Raw genomic sequence first — 21,227 nt, 5'->3', positions numbered from 1 at the left:
AAAGGGGTTTTGGTTTATTGGATTTTGTATTGAATTGGAACAGCTTCTAAGGGGGATTCATTAAGAGTTATTATATGCATAGATTACTGTAGCTGTTATATGTTTTTTCATGTTTGTAATTGATATCAAATTCTTGAAAAGTGTTTTATATCTGTTAACTATATTCTCATAATAAACTTTGTTTTGATAAAAGTGCCCAGGAAGTCTGATGAATATACGCCTGAAGTGAAGACTCTTGTGCTCATCCTAGCCAAAGTCAACATAAAAGTTAAACGTCAGGTGGGTTTCATAGTACACTTTGGAGTTTCTAAGCCCTGATCCATAACAGGAGGAACTGTGGCGTTTTACGACAACAAAATCCGCACCGATCCTGCGACTGGTGGTGGGGCTAGCCGCACCGAGTAAAACTCCCAGCTCCCACGTTATAAACGCCTAGAGAATGGCCTGCAACGGTAGCGCCGTAAAACATGGGGCCAGCCGTGTGCGGACCCAACCTGCCAGATAGTGCCCCCCTGGCCACCGCCCACCAGTTCCTTCAGTCCTCGTGGAAGTTCCCCTGGCCAGCAGCACGGCTCTTGCCCAACTGTGGCGGCACTGGACACAGTCCGCAGCCACCACGCCGGGCTCCCGACCGCTGAGACCACACGTCAACCACACGGTCGGGAACCTGGTCCATCGGGGGCGGAGCATCGGGGGAGGGCCTGCAGGTGACGCGATAATGCCGTTCCAACGGCGTGCGGCGCGCGATACGATGACGCCATTTCGGAACGGGCTAAAGATGCAAAACCTGCATCAAATAGGCGCCGCCCCCGATTTCGGCATCAGAAAGGATTCTCTGGCTGATCGGCGATTCCGAAATCGGCGTCGGGGAACGGTGAATCCCGCCCGTAATCTCCCAAATGGAGAATCTCACCCCATGTCTTTCTCCTTAGTGAATACAGATGAAAAATATTTATTTAAAGCGTCGCCCATATCCTCTGACTCCACGCACAGATTGCCCCTTTGGTTTGTAATAAGCCCCACTCTTTCCTTGGTCATCCTATTGTTCTTAATATACTTATAAAATGTCTTCGGGTTGTCCTTAATTCTTCGGGTTTTTGTTAATCCTATCTGCAAATAATATTTCGCGGCACCTATTTTGCCCACTTAATTTATTTTTTAAGTAATCCCCTACATTCTCTATAACCCTAAAGGGCCTCCCTTGCTTTTAGTGCTCTATACCTATAATATGCTTCCTTTTTTTCCCTTTATTAAACCCTTGATATCCTTTGACATCCAGGGTTCCCTGGACTTGCCACCCTTGCCTTTCACTCTCAGAGGAACACATTGGCCCTGAACTCTCACAATTTCACTTTTAAAAGAATGAGATTTATCTGCAAGTAGTTGCTCCCAGTCTACGTTTTCCAGATCCTGTCTAATGATATTGAATTCAGGCACTTGATTTAAGGACTCTACCTATCCCTTTCCATAGTAACTTTGAAACTTACAGAATTATGGTCATATCTTCAAAATGCTCACCCATTTCCTAGAATTAGGACTAGCACGACCCCATCCCTAGTAGGACTATCTACGTACTGGCACAAAAAGCTCTCCTGGATGCACCTAAAAAGTTCCACCTATTTAATCCTTTCCCGTAATATCGGGAAAATTTAAATCCCTTCCTACTATAACCCTATTCCTCTCACACCTCTCTGTGATTTGCCTATATACTGCTCCTCTATCTCCCTCGGACTGTAGGAAGCCTGTAATATAATCCCAGCAGAGTGATCATCCCTTTTTTATTTCTAAGCTCCACCCATATGGTCTAATTTGAAGAGTTTTGTAAGGGCCACGAAGAATCCAGCACGAGTTTTAAGGATACAAAGTAATAACATTTATTTACTATAACATATATACATAACAGTAGCAGTAACTTCCCTTGCTACATACTCCTTCCTGCTGGTTCCTGAACTGGCCAGCTTTATTTATACTAGGAGTTTACTAGCGGTTTCTCCGCCCCCCTCATTGGGGAAGCTCATACTCCCACAGGATTGTGGGATAGTCATTAGTCCCCAGCCAATGGTAAGTAGGCAGGTTATAACAAAGTGCATTCTAAGACATCTTCCCTCATTATTGCAGTGATGGTCTCTTTTATCAATAATGCAATGCTCCCTCCTCTCTTACCCACCCCACCCCCATCATATCTGAAACTTTTATACCTGGAATGTTGAGTTGCCAGGCCTGCCCTTCTTTCAACCATGTCTCAGTGATTGCAACAATATCAGATTTCCACGTGCTGATCAATGCTCTAAATTCATCTGCCTTACCAGAAAGGATCCTTGCATTAAAATAGATACAATTTAGCCTTCCAATCCTCCCATGTGCCGTATCCTGCCCGTGTCTTCTCTACCTGCTGGACTGACCTAGTTTTCCTCTATATTTGATTGAACCTCGCTCCCAACTGTACACCTACACTGTGTTCCAAATTAGTTTAAAACCCCCCCAACAGCACAAGCAAACCACCCAGCAAGTAATTGGACCCGTTTTGGTTCAGATGCAAATTGTCCAGTTTGTGCAGGTTCTATCTAGCCCAGAATCTGTCCCAATGATCCAAAATTCTAAAGCCCGCCCTCCTACACCATCCCTTTCGGCATGCATTCACCTGACCCATCTTCCTATCGCTAGACACAGTATCACGTGGCATTGGAAGTAATCCAGAGATTACAACCCTATATGACCTGCTTTTTAATCTGCTACCTAACTCCCTAAATTCCAGTTGCATTCAAGGGACCACCTCCCTTTTTCTACCCATGTCATTCATACCATGAAGAAATTGGTGCATACCTCAAACCTATTGGTACACTTCGGCCCAGCTGAAGAACTGGTATTGACGTCAACGCTTCTCCATATGGTGTTGGTGTGGTGTTGTCCAGTGAGACGAATTATGGGTCTGAAAGGCCGATATAGTATGTGTTAAGAACCGTCTCAGAGGACATAAATGGCTAATCACAAATCGAGAAGGAAGGACTATCAATAGTCTTTGGCGTCAAAATATATTCCGAGTACTTACATGGTCATCAATTTACCATTTTTTCTGACCACAAACCGCTCTTGGGTCTCTTCAAAGAGGACAAGGCTATCCTGCCAATCGCCTCAGCAAGAATTCAATAATGCACATTACTTCTGTCCGTCTATGAATATACTTTCAGGGATCGACCTGGGACACACATCGTGAATGCGGAAGCCACCTACCCTTGCAGGAAAGTATCGCAAGTAGTCCAGTACCACAACAAAACATCATGGTATTCAATCTTTTAACAAATTGCCAGAGTCAGCGAAGATCAGGAACTGGACCAATCGAGATCCACTTCTGTCCAAAGTGAGAATCAAAATACTTATAGGGGTGTTTGAGACCTTTTACTGCGGTTTTACAGGTCGGAGCCCCCGGAAGGGTCTCTGAGATGGTAAAATTCTTGGATGGTTTGGACTTCCCGGTGGTAGAGAAAGAGACAGTGCAGAGGCTGGAGGAAATGATGAGGTGCATTGGCTCTATGCAGTCTGGGCAGGCTCTAGGCCTGGATGGGGTTTCCTGCTGTCTCAGGCTTCCTGAGAGTACAGGATGCAATTGATTGCACACGTTTTGGAGAGGGAGCTCCATGCCAACAACGTCTGATGTTCATTAACAGGAAAAGATTCCACTGCATCAACACTCAATTGGTGTGATCATCATTTGCGCCAGGTACCCTGGGAGCTGAAATGACACTTATAGCCTGATACTCTCCCAGATGCCTCACATATTCTCAGGACCTTCACGATGACAGTGATGGCTCCTTGGGTATAAGAGGTACCCACCTACTCAATCGATGGCTCATGACACCAGCACGTCGCCCTCTGAGTCACTCAGAGGAGAGATATAATGTGCCAGATAAGCAACATGATCCAGCATCGAGCAGGCCATTGGCATCACAAAGATGATTTTCTGATACTTGGACCGCTCAGGTGGGTCTCTGCAGTACTATCCACAGAGGGTGTTCCACATCATGAAAATGAAATGAAAATCGCTTATTGTCACGAGTAGGCTTCAATGAAGTTACTATGAAAAGGCCCTAGTCGCCACATTCCGGCGCCTGTTCGGGGAGGCTGGTACGTTATCGTGCTCTGCTGTACCTTTCACAACCTGGCGATTTAAAGGGGGAATCCCTTTCCAGAGGGTGACATGGTAAAAAGCTGAGAGCTCCTGGGATGATTAAGAGCAGGATAGGCTGAGTTAGGAGATGAGGATTAGCACTGTAGCTTCACAGCACCAGGCTCCCAGGTTTGATTCCCATCTTAGGTCACTATCTGTGCGGAGTCTGCAAATTCTCCTTGTGTCTGCGTGGGTTTCCTCCCACAAGTCCCAAAAGACGGTGAATTGGACATTCTGAGTTCTCCCTCAGTGTGCCTGAACAGGCACCAGAGTGTGGTGATGAGGAAATTTTCACTGAATTCATTGTAGTGATTTTTTTTCTTTTTGTTTATAAATTTAGAGTACCCAATTAATTTTTTCCAATTAAGGTGCAATTTAGCGTGACCAATCCAATTCCCTGCACATTTTTGGGTTGTGGGGGCGAAACCCACGCAAACGCGGGGAGAATGTGCAAACTCCACACGGACAGTGACCCAGAGCCGGGATTGAACCTGGGACCTTGGCGCCATGAGGCAGCAGTGCTAACCACTCCACCACTGAGCTGCCCACTACTCAATTTGTTCTTGAGGGTAAATGGTTTCATTTCCTCGAAAACTGGCTCATGAAAAAGTTAATGCGGGAGTAAACCTGATGCACATGTGAGAAGAGAACTCCTTCTCCCTCGGGTGTCTAAATCTCCATGGCCCATCTGCTCCATGAACCTGAGCAGCTCCTTCGTCGATAAGGGATTTGAGGCACAACCTGTCCAGTCTGGGATCAAGCCCCCAATTAAATTCCCTCCCCCATAATCAACCGATAAAAATCCAGACCTGGGACCGCTGCCAGCACCCTCTTGATAAACTCCATATCTTCCCAATTCAATGTGTTCATATTCACAAAAACCACAGGAGCTCCCTCCAACCTCCCGCTCACCATCCCTTATCTGCCCGCCGGATCCACCACTGTGTTACCCATCAAAAAGACCACCCTCTTATTGATAAGCACGCATGTCCTCTTGTTTTCGTGCCAAACTAGAATGGAACACTTGGCCCACCCATCCTTCCCTCAATCTTGTTTGATCCCTAATCCTCAGGTGCGTCTCCTGTAAGAAAACCACACCCACCTTCAAGCTCTTGGATTGGATTGGATTTGTTTATTGTCGCGTGTACCGAGGCACAGTGAAAAGTATTTTTCTGCAAGCAGCCCAACAGATCATTAAGTACATGAAAATAAAATAAAATAAAATACATAATCGGATTACACAAGGTACACAATGCAAATACATAGACACTGGCATCGGGTGAAGCATACAGGGGTATAGTATTAATCAGGTCCGTCCATAAGGTCGTTTAGGAGTCTGGTAACAGTGGGGAAGAAGCTGTTTTTGAGTCTGTTCGTGCGTGTTCTCAGACTTTGTATCTCCTGCCCGATGGAAGAAGTTGGAAGAGTGAGTAAGCCGGGTGGGAGGGGTCCTTGATTATACTGCCCGCTATCCCCAGGCAGTGGGAGGTGTAGATGGTGTCAATGGATGGGAGGCAGGTTCGTGTGATGGTCCGGGCTGTGTTCACGATGGGCGATGTTTAAATGGGAGAACACTCAAGATAATTTATTTGGCCCATTCAATACCCTTACGTTCTATGTGCCAGTCTGGTCAAGGGCCTCCAGGCCCCCCACCCTGATCAGCCATACCCTAGTCATAAGTGAATTCAACAGGGCCCACCCAGATTCCAGGCCCACTCAAGATGGCCCCACAGAGACCTTCACTGTCAGCAGCCGCACTTCCCCCAACCTCCCCTTGCACACTTTCCCGACTCCAACCCCTCCCCCCTTCCCGACTCCAACACCTCGCCCCACCCCCAGACATCACACCTATTGCCCTCCCGCCAACCCCTCCCCAAGCCTCCTCCATCCCAAACTAAGAAAACTGTAGCCACCTGGGTTGGCCACTTCCCGACTTAAAATGGAGAATCGCAAAGGCTGAAGGGAAATTCAGTCAACACAGGCAAAGACTAGCAAATACAGAAATCATGTGTATTAGCCGATAACCTTCAGTACCCAGGCACCTCCCATGAATGTGAAATCATCTCACTACACCACAACACAGGCCCCTTTATTGCGAAAACACCCCCCAGAAAGATAGGTAGTTTACCCCAGAGCCCCCAGCACACAGACACGTGCGAACCTTTAAGGATTTATGTGGATGGTTCTTCCACAGTATTAGAAGGGAAGCGCATTACAGGATGCAGCATATATGTCGAGGACGCGCAGGGACGCGCCCTAGAAGAAATCTCACTAAACTACCAGGTCACTTAGGCGCGCAGGCGGGAGAACTAGCAGCCGTTGCGTTTATTATAGATCACCCAGATTCCTTCCCCAGCCCAGCAGACATAGCCTCTATATCTGCAACAGCCTTACAGAATTCCTACCCCTGTGGAAAGCAAGAGGATTTGTTTCCGCAGACGGAAAACCCCTCCCTTCAGCCCCATTGCTCCGCCACATTTTAGAAAAAGCACAGAACAGGACATTCGGAATTGTTAAGGTTCCTCCCCACCTGGAAATGTAAAAGCCGACGCACTGGCCAAAGCAGGTTCCAGGCACGGATATTTTTGGACACCCCCCGAAAGCGTACCAGTGAATGCAGTTCAGGTCTCGCAGACTAATATCGAGGATTTAGTGCAGGCCCAGAAGCAGGATAACAATCACAGGGAGATTTTGAAAGGAAAATTTTCAGCATAGATTTAAAAATGCCCTGACCACACACGACGGTGTGGTGTTAAAAGACACCCTTTATGTGGTTCCTGAACAGGACAGGAATCAACTTATTTGTTTGTTCCATGACAGTCATGGACATCAAGGAATTGATCCCACTACAGCCCACCTCAGGCAGCTCTGTTGGTGGCCAAGTTTAAAAGAAGACGTAACGCACTACGTTGAGAATTGCCTTATCTGTGCCCAGAACAATCTGGACAGATACACAAAGAAAGCTCAACTTAGCCACACCCACCCCGTTAACGGCCCCTGGACTAACCTCCAGATCAATTTTATAGGACCATTGCCCCCTTGCAGGAATGGTTACAAATACGTATTAGTCGTCATAGACACTTTTACGAAATGGGTAGAGGCATTCCCATCCAGAACGAACACGGCAAAGACCACCACAAAGATCTTAACCCACCATATCTTTACGAGATGGGGACTCCCCCGTAACATTGAATCCGACCAAGGTTCCCATTTTACGGGACGTGTCATGAAGAACGTCCTCACGATATTTGGCATTACCCAAAAATTCCACATCGCATACCACCCCCAGTCAAGTGGTATCGTGGAGCACATGAATCAGACCCTAAAATCAACCCTCAGAAAAATGGTCCAACAAAACAACACCACTTGGGATTCAGTCCTCCCTTTTGCGCTGATGTTTCTGAGAAATACTGTCTCAACTTCCACAGGTTACACCCCGCACACTCTCATGACCGGACGCCCCATGAAAGGCACAGAACTGTTATTAGGATTGGACTTGACCAGCCCCGAAGTGATGGCCCTCACACACGAGAACGCAGTCAAACAGTTAGTTGAAAATGTGAAAACGGCTCAGCTAGCAGCCGCAGTAAGATTAGGCACAAGGAAGAAACAGAGCAAGGCCTGTTTCGACAAGACAGTGCATGCGACTGAGTTTGAGGTAGGACAGCAGGTCATGCTCTCAATTTACAACCCCAGCACATTCCTGTCACCGAAGTATTCGGGTCCATACTCCATTGCTGACAAAGTAAGCCCCTCCGTCTATAAAATGAAGTACCCCAATGGAAAGACTGCGTGGTTCCATATTAACCAGCTTAAGGCATATGGCCCACAGTCCAATCACGCACACCACGTCATGCTCGATGCAGTAGACCACACTCCGCCCACAGCCAACGTATTCCTACCCTCCCCCAATACACCCACCACGTCCACGGACTCGCCCTCGACTCCACCCCCGACCTCTAGACTCCGCCCCGAACGCCCACAGACAGCAGCAGCAGCGACAGCGACTGTGACTCAGACAATAGCCACAGCACGCCTCCCTACTATCCCCAGGCAACAGGACCCACACCCAGCGAATCTGACCACGATTCGAGTGCTCCCTTCCTCATCACATTCCTCAACAAACCCCACCAAAGACCACCGCCCTACGATGACGATTCCGTCCTCACACAACGAGACACCACCTTTGGCACCGCGATAATTCATGCAGGCTCGTCTGGAACGACGAGATGAACCCCAAATCGCACCATGCAGCCCTATCAGCCCTTATACATTCCAGAGTATGGCATCCGGGAGAAGATGACGACTTTGAGTCTGACTCCCAAAGCGAGAACCCCTTTGCGACCCTGTTCGCAACTGATAACTGAGATGTCCAGATGATGTTTTAAAAAGGAACCGCTTGGGAGAAAACGGTGTCCTTTCTGATGGAACCTGCAGCATGTTGTTTAATGTTGTTTGTTACTGTTAGTGTTAAATGTTGTTTGTAAGATCGGAAATTTTTTCCACGGCCCCACACATTATTTGTCTGCCGAAACCTATGAGAACTTGCCCGCACACTCATCGGCCGAAACCGCTGAGAACTTGACAGACCCCCCGTTCATAACTGCTCTTCTGGTTCGAAGGTAAAACCAATACGGCAACCCCCACGATGACTACATTTTTGCCCGTTCTTGTCGGTGGCTCAGGCAGTGGAGAAACGGCATTGGTCTCTCCCCTGTCTGAGGACCCCCCCTCTCGTCAGCTACGCTCGGGTAGAGCACATACAGCATTGGTCGCCGTCCTACCCGGGGATGCCATCCAATTCTTACCCGTTGCGGCCCATACGCACCTCATTTCGGCACCCTTGGGTCAAAAAGTTTTGTTTTGTTTCCCGGCAACCCTTAGGTTGCCATCCCTATTTACATCCTCAAATATTTGGATGGTAAAACGCACAGCCTTCGAGACGGCTCGCACTGTTTCAGTATTTCTAAGTGTGTCCTGTCCTGAATATTCGGTTCAAAAAAAAATTTTTAAATGAAGGAGTCACACATGGTGACAAATTGTAAAGGGAGAATTGGCACTGAAGGACAGACATACTAAAAGACGAGATATTAACCAAGATAGTAACAGACACTATGCTTGATCCATAGAACCCCAGAAGCTCCAGGAAAAGAGACAAAACGGAAAGGAAGAGACAAAAAGGAAAGAAGACATAATGAAGACGTCATACGTGTATTTGGTGGTTATTGCAATTTGTACCCGGTTGCGCGCGAACGCGGACCCCCTGACCCCAACCTCCCCCGACCGTTAATGATTCACTTCCCCATGGAACCCAGAGCCCGGTAACAGGCAACACCACATGATCATGGTGTGATATACTCCCTTTCCTATGTAGTCGAATCCCTATTAGTGTTGCCGATACTCTGCAGCATCGTGCAGACTATCCGCATGAGGAAATGGAGAATGAGAGCCTACCGCGTTCGCACCCCGGTATACAGAATAAGATCCCCTATGTTCAGTTATCCCCAGGACCCCAAAGCCCTCGATCTATAATAAAGGACATTCGTTTGCGTTCTTCTGTAAATAAAGAAATGGAAAGATTGTACACCCCTGTGTTTGACTGCCAAGCCAGGAAAAATGTAAATGCTGCTATTATTTTGTATTGTTTAGGAAGTTAATATGACTGAATGTTTAGTGAGTGTAGTTTATTGAGGACAGTTAGAGGTACCGTTAAAAATTTTTTTATAATGCATGTCCCTGTTTTGACATAGCGCCACTTAGAAATTGTTAGTTAAATTTTTTTTTGCATAGTTATGGTCAGTGTAGAGGCCATAGAAGAGTGCTCGCCGGGTCAGGGAATGAAGACAATGCAGTTATGTGATCCTTCACGCTTCGCGTTAGGGATCACAAGGAGGGTGTGTAGCCACTGGGTTGGCCACTTCCCAACTTAAAATGGAGAACCGCAAAGGCTGAAGGGAAATTCAGCCAACACAGGCAAAGACTAGCAAATACAGAAATCATGTGTATTGAAAGCTGTAAGAAACCAGATAGCACTGAAACCAGCAGCCATCTGCATAGTAATGAGCAATTCCAAGGCACAATTGCAACAGTTAAGGTGAATAAAGCCAAGCCAGACTCGTCGGCGCCAGCAGGAGCCAAGACAAAGGAAGGCCAACGGACATTTAGGGACCGCCCAGCGATCAGGGAACAACTCCAGTATTGGAGAAATCGATCCAAGTGATCGGAACGCAGTCCAATCACTTGGAACCAGGTACGGGGCCCGCCCCGAAGGGCAGGGAGCCCCTGGGGACTATAAAGTAAAGCCCCCAAGTTCAAATTGTTCTTCTTGACAGGGTCACTCAGCAACGCAAAGCACCCCCTGAGAGTGAACTGTCCAGCTGCCGCCAACCAAGTAAGTCTCAAGTCAACGCTCACTACGAGATAGGCGCTCCTAGCTACCAATCCATACCAGCTTTTGAATCCTGCAGACTCAGGACTTGAACGAAAGGCCATTTGTTCCCCTGACCTGGTGGGCCAGTCCGAAGCTAAGTATAGGCCTTTTAGGGATAGGAATAGCCTAGAAAGTAGAGTTTATGCGTGAGTAGTGATTTACTGTGTATAATAAATGTGTATTGATTTGAATCTTACTAATTGGTGTGTTGAGTTATTGATCATTATTTGAACTTGATCCTCGTGGCGGTATCATAAAGATACCTGGCGACTCTAGAGCAAAGGTTAAACAAACAGAGCAAATTACGAATTAAGACCCAACCAAAAGTTAGCAACAAAACCCAACCCCCCTCCCTCACAGTGGCTTTCTCACACATTTCACTTCTGTTAACCAGCATCTCTGCTGGCAGGGTGACCTCCCCACCTGGGGAGAAATGTAAAAATTCCACACACAGGCTCCCTACTCAAACCTGATTTTAATCTTGTACATCAAACCAATCCTTCCCCACTCCCCACCTCCCTGCCCCTTCCACTCTGGCCCCGCCCCTTCCTTCCTGGCCCCGCCCCTTCCTTCCTGGCTCCACCCCCTCCACTCTGGTCCCGCCCCTTCTTGTCCCCTCCCGCTAGCCCTTGTCTGATTGTGCAGAGATGCCTAATTGTGCGCCTGCGCCGAGTGATGGGCCGTTTGAGGCTGCTCAGGTTGGTGACCGTCGAGGCCCGGGCCCGGGGCCGGCGGGTGGGCCGGGGAGGGAGGAAGGAGATCGGCCCGGGCGAGGGCGAGGGCCCCTATGCCGGGTCCGCCCCTCACTCACCCCTTTCATTCTCATGTTGATTAATGAGCATCAAGACAGGAAAACCCCCGAATAAAATCTACCCCCCACATGCATGTTTTGCAGCCATCTGAGTCAATTTAAAACTATTTAATATTTTGTTTCCATGTACTGAAATTTGTTCAATCTTTCCTTCAATGTCAGCTCTTTTACGGTTGGGATGTTTCCTGCACTGTTTTTAAAAATTATCCGTACAGTGCAGAAGGAGGCCTTTCAGCCCATTGAGTCTGTACTGACCCTCCGAAAGTGTACCCCCTTCCACCACCCTGTCCCCGTAATCCCACCTAATCTTTTGGACACTAAGACAATCCACTAGTGCTGTGAGGTAGCAGTGCTTAACCGTGCCACCCTATGTTTCTCCGGACTGAGTGATCAGAATTGCCCCTGGGCAGCTCCAGTGCACTCTTCACAGCTCCAGGGTCCCAGTTTTGATTCTCGGCTTGGGTCACTGGAGTTTGCACTTTCTCCATGTGTCTGCGTGGGTTTCCTCTGGATCCTCTGGTTTCCTCGCACAGTCCAAAGATGTGCAGGTTAGGTGGATTGGCCATGCTAAATTGCCCTTAGTATCCAAAACAGGTGAGGTTACGGGGATAGGGTGTAGCTGTGGGCTTAAGTAGGGGTGCTCCGTTGCAGGCCAAATGTCCTGCACTGTAAATTCTATGACTATGACTTCCATTGTTCACGTTTGTGTTTTATCTGCTCCGCCATTTTTATCACCTCACCACATTATACAGGCACTGAAAATCATGAGTCTGTTGGCACTGTCTGATTCCTTTCTCAATCTCCCTGTGGTAATTATATTCTATTCATTGAATTCTCATCATGTATATGTTTCAATGAATGAACAATACATTTGGCAGTGTTAAATTTTATTTGCCTCCTTTATTGGTAAGATTTTAGAGTCTGTTATTAAAGATGAGATTGCGAAGTACTTGGAAGTGTATGGTAAAATAGGACTGAGCACGGCTTTGTCAAAGGGAAGTCGTGACTGACAAATCTGTTAGAGTTCTTTGAGGAGGTAACAAGCAAGTTAGACAAAGGAGAACCAGTGATTTATTTAGATTTCCAGAAGGCCTTTGACAAGGTGCCGCATAGGAGACTGTTAAATAAGTTAAGAGCTCATGGTGTTCAGGGTAAGATCCCGGCATGGATAGAGGATTGGCTGACTGGCAGAAGGCAGAGAGTGGGGATAAAGGGGTCTTTTTCAGGGTGGCAGCCGGTGCCTAGTGGTGTGCCTCAGGGGTCTGTGCTGGGACCACAACTTTTTACAATATACATTAATGATCTGGAAGAAGGTACTGAAGGCACTGTTGCTAAATTTGCAGATGATACAAAGATCTGTAGAGGGACAGGTAGTATTGAGGAAGGAAGGGGGCTGCAGAAGGACTTGGAGAAGCTAGGAGAGTGGGCAATGAAGTGGCAAATGAAATACAATGTGGAAAAGTGTGAGGTTATGCACTTTGGAAGGAGAACTTTGGGCATAGGCTATTTTCTAAATGGGGAAATGCTTTGGAAAGCTGAAGCACAAAGGGACTTGCGAGTTCTTGTTCACGATTCTCTTAAGGTTAATGTGCAGGTTCAGTCGGCAGTTAAGAAAGCAAATGCAATGTTAACATTCATGTCAAGAGGGCTAGAATACAAGACCAGGGATGTTCTTCTGAGGCTGTATAAGGCTCTGGTCAGACCCCATTTGGAGTATTGTGAGCAGTTTTGGGCCCCATATCTAAGGAAGGATGTGTTGGCCTTGGAAAGGGTCAGAGGAGGTTCACAAGAATTATCCCTGGAATGAAGAACTGGTCGTATGAGGAACGTTTGAGGACTCTGGGTCTGTACTTGTTGGAGTTTAGAAGGATGAGTGGGGATCTTATTGAAACTTACAAGATGCTGCGAGGCCTGGATAGAGTGGACGTGGAGAGAATGTTTCCACTTGTGGGAAAAACTAGAACCAGAGGACACCATCTCAGACTAAAGGGACGATCCTTAAAAACAGATGAGGAGGAATTTCTTCAGCCAGAGGGTGGTGAATCTGTGGAACATTTTATTGCAGAAGGCCAATTCACTGAGTGTCTTTAAGACGGAGATAGATAGGTTCTTGATTAATAAGGGAATCAGGGGTTATGGGTAGAAGGCAGGAAAATGGGGATGAGAAAATATCAGCCATGATTGAATGGCGGAGCAGACTTGATGGGCCAAGTGGCCTAATTCTGTTCCTATGTCTTATGGTCTTTCATTATACTGCATGAAGGATTTCAAACCAGATATCATTATTTTGCTGTATTTTCCTGCCTCTACTCTCCCTGTCTGAGACGCTTTCATATTTGAATATCCAGGCTTTTCATTGTAAATCAGAAATATCAAGTCCAAGCACTAATGTTAGTGCAACTTCAGTCACTTTCCCAGTTGAATGTTTTGCTTTCGTAATTACACTGTTTTCTCTTTTCCAAGTTCCAGCCAACATTCAACGTGGGGGATGGTCAACCAGTGATACAGAATGATGGGGAAATACTTGCCACGTCTTCATCAATTCTACAAGGAGTTGTTGGCGGGAGGGAGGCCAAGCAAGGACAGCCAGGAACTGGCAGCTTTCCTTTCTCCTGATATGTGTATGGAAGACTCAAACATTCCCATAGGAACCAATGAATTTACCGAACCAAGTAACCAAGTTTTTCATTTTGAAGTGGGGAGCACATTGCCTATGGGTAGTCACGGCATGTCATGTGATAGCAACTCCAGCACAAAATGCAGTCAGAATGAAATCCTGTTGATGCAGGTATCCCTGATTCAGATGATGAGTTCTAAAGTACATTCTGAAGTATTGAATGAAGATGTCAGACAATCATACCTGAACGCTATAAGAATTTTGTTGGAAGACATGGACATTTTATCCAAACTGGTGAGTGTGACTGATTATTCTGATCACTCTTTTATGCTTTATTACACAAGTAGGACATTTGTGATGAATGTGGAAATTATTATGTACTTATTATTAAATTATTTTATATCTGTTGCAGCAAGGTTTTTAAAAACCTGGGTTAAGGTATATGTTTGTTACAGTAATATTATCAAAGAACCTAGCTTAAGGTATCCAGACCGTGTCTGTTAAAGTTGTAATTAAGACGTCATAAAAGGTGAGGTCATGATTGACTCTAACCATTTACTTATTTACATATAGAAGGCTAATGGGATATTGTTATTGTTGCTTGAGATTCCCCGGAGAGTAGATAACATCTGAGGGATTGTATTTAGTTGGATCTAAGCAGATCATGTGACATCTTAGTCAGAAACAGATGATGTATTTGATGGGAGGAGCCAGGCCTGTGTAGTTTTGCAGTTTTGCCATAGGATTTGAGTCTGATGAGCCCAAATAATTTTAAATTGGTCAGCAGTTTGGCCAACTACTGCTAGGTTGAGGAAAAGTGCACTGGTTTGGCTCCTGAAAGGGTCTCTCCAAACATCCTCTCCATAACTAAGCAAGTAATCTGTTTTGTTAACCTTATTTATAAGTGGCATTTTAACTGCATTGGGTTTCTCAATTGGAATTAGTAGCAGGTACAGGTAGTAAGTTTATGTTTTTCCTTGTGTTTAAGAACATTTTAATTGATAATTGTAAAGCTATTTTCTATGATGTTAATGGAGTTAATTCTGTGCTTAAATTAAAGTTTGTTTCAACATAAAAGATACCTATTGGTCAGAATTCTTTTCTAACAGTTTTACAATTTCAAAAAAATTGTTTGGGATTCTTGTCCAGTATCCTCCGGAAAGTTGTGGCCAGGTCTGGGATCTTGGCACATTCAGCTGAACTAATCCATGTCAATTTTATGCTCTGCACAAGCCTGCTCCCACTTTACCCTACCAGGACAATCTTATTCCCTTCTTTATTGTTTATCTAGCGTCTCCTTAAATACATGTTTTTTCCTCAACGTCCTGTGGTAAAGAGCTCCATATGCTCACCATTCTGAGTCAAGAAGTTTCTCCTGAATCCTGAATTGGGTTTATTAATGACTATTTATATTTATGACCCATAATTCTGGTCTTCCCCACAAGTGGAAACATCATCAGTGCATTTATTGTTTGAAATTCCATTATTGAGCTCAATCAGGTCACCTCTCAATTTTATCTTCGTAAATGCAAGAGTCCCAGTCTCTCCTTATAATTGTACCCTCTTGGTTCTTGTATTATTCTTGCGCATCTTTTTCCCACCTTTTCCAGTGTTTCTATTGGAGATAGAACTGTACACAGTATGCCCAAGCATGATTAAGTTCTGCTATCTTTCCTTGTACTATTCATTATTTGAAAGATTACGTTCAGTTAATTTGAGATATTGTTTCTGAATACTTTGTGGAACTAATTGCTTTAGGTTGAGGTTAGCCTGCACTACTGATCTGTGAGTCAGCCATTGAGTGTGAAGTATAGCTGACAATCTTTTTCAATTCATTTTTAAGGGATGTGAGCTTCACTGGCTAGGATAGCATTTGTTGCCCATCCCTAAATGCCCTGAAGGTGGTGGTGAGCTGCTTTTTTGAACCGCTGCAGTCCATGTTATTCGGGTACACCCACTGTGTTGTTAAGGAGTGAGTTCCAGGATTTTCACCCAGCGACAGTGAAGGAACGGTGATTTATTTCCAAGTCGGGATGGTGAGTAACTTGGAGGGGAACTTCCAGGTGGTGATGTACCCAGCTATCTGCTGACCTTGTCCTTCTGATGGTAGTGGTTATGGGATTGGAAGATGCTACCTAAAGAGCCACAATGAGTTCCTGCAGTGCATCTTGTGGATGATACACATGGCTGCTACTGTACATTGGTGGTGGAGGGAGCGAATATTTATGGAAGGGAGCCAATCAAGCAGGCTGCTTTGTTCTGGCTGGTGTCAAGCTTCTTGAGTGTTGTTGGAGCCGCACTCATCCAGGCAAGTGGAGAGTATTCCATCACACTCCTGACCTGTGCCTTGTAGATGGTGGACAGGCTTTGAGAAGTCAAGAGGTACGTTACTTGCCGCAGGATTTCTAGCCTCTGACCTCTTGGACGAAAAGACCATAAGACATCGGAGCAGAATTAGGCCACTTGGCCCATGAGTCTGCTCCGCCATTCAATATAGAATATAGATATAGAATGTACAGTGCAGGAGGAGGCCATTCGGCCCATCGAGTCTGCACCGGCTCTTGGAAAGAGCACCCCACCCAAGATCAACACCTCCACCCTATCCCTATCCCCATAACCCAGTAACCCCACCCAGCACTAAGGGCTATTTTGGATACTAAGGACAATTTATCATGGCCAATCCACCTAACCTGCACATCTTTGGACTGTGGGAGGAAACTGGACCACCCGGAGGAAACCCATGCACACACGGGGAGGATGTGCAGACTCCGCACAGACGGAATCGAACCTGGGACCCTGGAGCTGTGAAGCAACTGTGCTATCCACAATGCTACCGTGCAATCATTAAAAAAAAAATTAGAGTACCCAATTCATTTTTTCCAATTAAGGGGCAATTTAGTGTGGCCAATCCACCTAGCCTGCACATTTTTGGGTTGTGGGGGCGAAACCCACCCAAACACGGGAAGAATGTGCAAACTCAACACGGACAGTGACCCAGAGCCGGGATCGAACCTGGGACCTCGGTGCCGCGAGGCATCAGGGCTAACCCACTGCGCCACCGTGCTGCCCATTCCGCCATTCAATAATGGCTGATATTTTCTCATCCCCATTCTCCTGCCTACTCCCCGTAACCCCTGATCCCCTTATAAATCAAGAACCTATCTATCTCTGTCTTAAAGACACTCAGTGATTTGAACTCCACAGCCTTCTGTGGCAAAGAGTTCCACAGAGTCACCACCCTCTGGCTGAAGAAATTCCTCCCCATCTCTGTTTTAAAGGATCGTCCCTTTAGTCTGAGATGGTGTCCTCTGGTTCTAGGTTTTCCTACAAGTGGACATCCTCTCCCATTCCACTCTATCCAGGCCTCGCAGTATCCTGTAAGTTTCAATAAAATCCCCCCTCATCCTTCTAAACTCCAACGAGTACAGATCCAGAGTCCGCAACTGTTCCTCATAAGACAAGTTCTTCATTCCAAGAATCATTCTTGTGAATCTCCTCTGGACCCTTTCCAAGGCCAGCACATCCTTCCTTAGATACGGGGCCCAAAACTGCTCTCAATACTACAAATGGGGTTTGACCAGAGCCTTATACATCCTCAGAAGTAATCCCTGGTCTTGTATTCTAGCCCTCCTGACATGAATGCTAACATTGCATTTGCCTTCTTAACTGCCGACTGAACCTACACATAAACCTTAAGAGAATCGTGAACAACGATTCCCAAGTCCCTTTGTGCTTCTGATTGCCTAAGCATTTTCCAATTTAGAAAATAGTCTATGCCTAGACTCCTCCTTCCAAAGTGCATAACTTCACACTTTTCCGCATTGTATTTCATTTACCAATTCATTGCCCACTCTCCTAGCTTGTCCAAATCCTTCTGCAGCCCCCTTGCTTCCTCAGTACTACCTGTCCCTCTACAGATCTTTGTATCATCTGCAAACTTAGCAACAGTGCCTTCAGTTCCTTCCAGATCATTAATGTATATTGTGAAAAGATATGGTCCAAGCACAGATGCCTGAGGCACACCACTAGTCACTGGCTGCCATCCTGAAAAAGACCCCTTTATCCCCATTCTCTGCCTTCTGCCAGTCAGCCAATCCTCTATCCATGCCAGGATCTTACCCTGAACACCATGGGCTTTTAACTTATTTAACAGTCTCCTATGTGGCACCTTGTCAAAGGCCTTCTGGAAATCTAAATAAATCACGTCCACTGGTTCTCCTTTGTCTAACTTGCTTGTTACCTCCTCAAAGAACTCTAACAGATTTGTCAGACACGACTTCCCTTTGACAAAGCGGTGCTGACTCAGTCCTATTTTACCATGCACTTCCAAGTACTTCGCGATCTCATCTTTAATAACAGACTCTAAAAGCTTACCAATGAGCAACGTAAGGCTATCCGGCCTATAGTTTCCCGTCTGCTGGCTCCCTCCCTTCTTAAACAGTGGTGTTACATTAGCCAATTTCCAGTCTTCTGGGACCCTTCCTGCCTCCAGTGATTCCTGAAAGATCGTGACCAATGCCTCCACAATTTCCTACCCTGGGGTGTAGTCCATCCGGTCCAGGTGACTTATCCACCTTCAGACCTTTCAGTTTCCCCAGAACCTTCTCCTTCGTAGCCGAGGTATATATGTGCCTAGTCATAGAATCATAGAATCATAGAAGTTTACAGCATGGAAACAACCCTTCGGCCCAACCAGTCCATGCCGCCCAGTTTTTACCATTAAGCTAGTCCCAGTTGCCCGCACTTGGCCCATAACCCTCTATACCCATCTTACCCATGTAACCATCTAAATGCTTTTTGAAAGACACAATTGTACCCGCCTCTACTACTACCTCTGGCAGCCCATTCCAGACACTCACTACCCTCTGAGTGAAGAAATTGCCCCTCTGGGCCCTTCTGAATCTCTCCCCTCTCACCTTAAACCTATGCCCTCTAGTTTTAGACTCCCCTACCTTTGGGAAAAGATGTTGACTATCTACCTTATCTATGCCCCTCATTATTTTATAGACCTCTATAAGATCACCCCTAAGCCTCCTACGCTCCAGGGAAAAAAGTCCCAGTCTATCCAGCCTCTCCTTATAACTCAAACCATCAAGTCCCGGCAACATCCTAGTAAATCTTTTCTGCACTCTTTCTAGTTTAATAATATCCTTTCTATAATAGGGTGACCAGAACTGCACACAGTATTCCAAGTGTGGCCGTACCAATGTCTTGTACAACTTCAACAAGACGTCCCAACTCCTATATTCAATGTTCTGACCAATGAAACCAAGCATGCCGAATGCCTTCTTCACCACCCTGTCCACCTGCGACTCCACCTTCAAGGAGCTATGAACCTGTACTCCTAGATCTCTTTGTTCTATAACTCTCCCCAACGCCATACCATTAACTGAGTAGGTCCTGGCCTGATTCGATCTGCCAAAATGCATCACCTCACATTTATCTAAATTAAACTCCATCTGCCATTCGTCGGCCCACTGGCCTAATTGATCAAGATCCCGTTGCAATCCTAGATAACCTTCTTCACTATCCACTGTGCCACCAATCTTGGTGTCATCTGCAAACTTACTAACCATGCCTCCTAAATTCTCATCCAAATCATTAATATAAATCACAAATAACAGTGGACCCAGCACCGATCCCTGAGGGACACCACTGGTCACAGGCCTCCAGTTTGAAAAACAACCCTCTACAACCACCCTCTGCCTTCTGTCGTCCAGCCAATTTTGAATCCAATTGGCAACCTCACCCTGGATCCCGTGAGCTTTAACCTTCTGCAACAACCTACCATGCGGTACCTTGTCAAAGGCCTTGCTAAAGTCCATGTAGACAACGTCTACTGCACTGCCCTCATCTACCTTCTTGGTCACTCCCTCAAAAAACTCAATCAAATTTGTGAGACATGATTTTCCACGCACAAAGCCATGCTGACTGCCCCAAATCAGTCCTTGCCTCTCTAAATGCTTGTAGATCCTGTCTCTCAGAATACCTTCTAGCAACTTACCTACTACAGACATTAGGCTCACCGGTCTGTAGTTCCCAGGCTTTTCCCTGCTGCCCTTCTTAAACAAGGGCACAACATTCGCCACTCTCCAATCTTCAGGCACCTCACCTGTGGCTGCCGATGATTCAAATATCTCGGTTAGGGGACCCGCAATTTCCTCCCTAGCCTCCCACAACATCCTGGGATACATTTCATCAGGTCCCGGGGATTTATCTACCTTGATGCGCTTTAAGACTTCCAGCACCTCCTCCTCTGTAATATGCACACTTCTCAAGACATCACTATTTATTTCCCTTAGTTTCCTAACATCCATGCCTTTCTCCACCGTGAATACCGATGAGAAATATTCATTCAGGATCTCACCCAACTCTTGTGGCTCTGCACATAGATGCCCTTGTTGATCCTTAAGAGGCCCTACTCTGTCCCTAGTTACTCTTTTCCCCTTTATGTATCTGTAGAATCTCTTTGGATTCACCCTTGCATTATTTGCCAAAGCAATTTCATGTCCCCTTTTTGCCCTCCTGATTTCCCTCTTAACTCTATTTCGACAATCTCTATACTCTTCAAGGGATCCACTTGATCCCAGTTGCTTATGTACGTCATATGCCTCCTTCTTCTTTTTGACCAGAGTCTCAATATCTCGAGTCATCCAGGGTTCCCTACTTCTACCAGCCTTGCCCTTCACTCTAAAGGGAATGTGCTTACCCTGCACCCTGGTTAACACATTTTTAAAAGCCTCCCATTTACCAGCCGTCCCTTTGTCTGCCAATAGTCTCCCCCAATCTACCTCCAGTTTAGTTTCATTGTACTGTAGACTGCCACTCACTTTGCCTGCTAAGTGTGAAACTTTAACATCCTGCTGGACCCCCAACCTCAGCTTCTTTCCTCTTCACCTGACCCCAAAGTTCCATTCTTTTACCAAACCTGTGTTCTTCCATATCTAACATTTTCCACCCCCTTCTGAAACTGTGATCTATGCATTTATCACCTTGAGGCTCGACCTAGCCTCCTTCCATCAACGGTTTGAAAGTTACAACTCATTAAAAACCCATCCATACTATGTTCCACGCTCACATCATACATTTTCATTATTCACTTTTAATTTCTTGCTTTTGTTTTCAGATGTCTTCATGAACTTGGCTCGGTTAATGATTTCCTGTTACGTGATATCCCTGCAAACATCAAACATCTTCTCATGTC

The 21,227-nt window shown here is 46.0% G+C and overlaps 1 protein-coding gene across 5 annotated transcripts in view; it reads left to right on the top strand.

The window, feature by feature from the left end:
• The first annotated feature begins 221 nt into the window (after positions 1–221).
• The window catches only part of lins1 (lines homolog 1), a 64,659-nt gene continuing 43,653 nt past the window's right edge, over positions 222–21,227 (top strand). For 2 of the 5 annotated variants that reach the window (XM_072468802.1, XM_072468799.1), the window contains exons 1-2: positions 11,182–11,293; positions 13,870–14,317. In XM_072468802.1, coding sequence (XP_072324903.1) covers positions 13,916–14,317 — 402 coding nt within the window. In that variant the 5' untranslated portion in view covers positions 11,182–11,293; positions 13,870–13,915. Of the gene's footprint in view, positions 280–11,181; positions 11,294–11,844; positions 12,216–13,869; positions 14,318–15,866; positions 16,060–21,227 lie in introns of those variants that run through there. The other 3 variants (XM_072468801.1, XM_072468800.1, XM_072468803.1) reach the window with 3 other exon arrangements.

This window comes from Scyliorhinus torazame, chromosome 12 (assembly GCF_047496885.1).
Source record: "Scyliorhinus torazame isolate Kashiwa2021f chromosome 12, sScyTor2.1, whole genome shotgun sequence".
Lineage (NCBI taxonomy): Eukaryota > Metazoa > Chordata > Chondrichthyes > Carcharhiniformes > Scyliorhinidae > Scyliorhinus > Scyliorhinus torazame.
The sequence above is the reverse complement of the archived record's forward strand: the minus strand, read 5'-3'. Positions and strand labels throughout refer to the sequence as shown.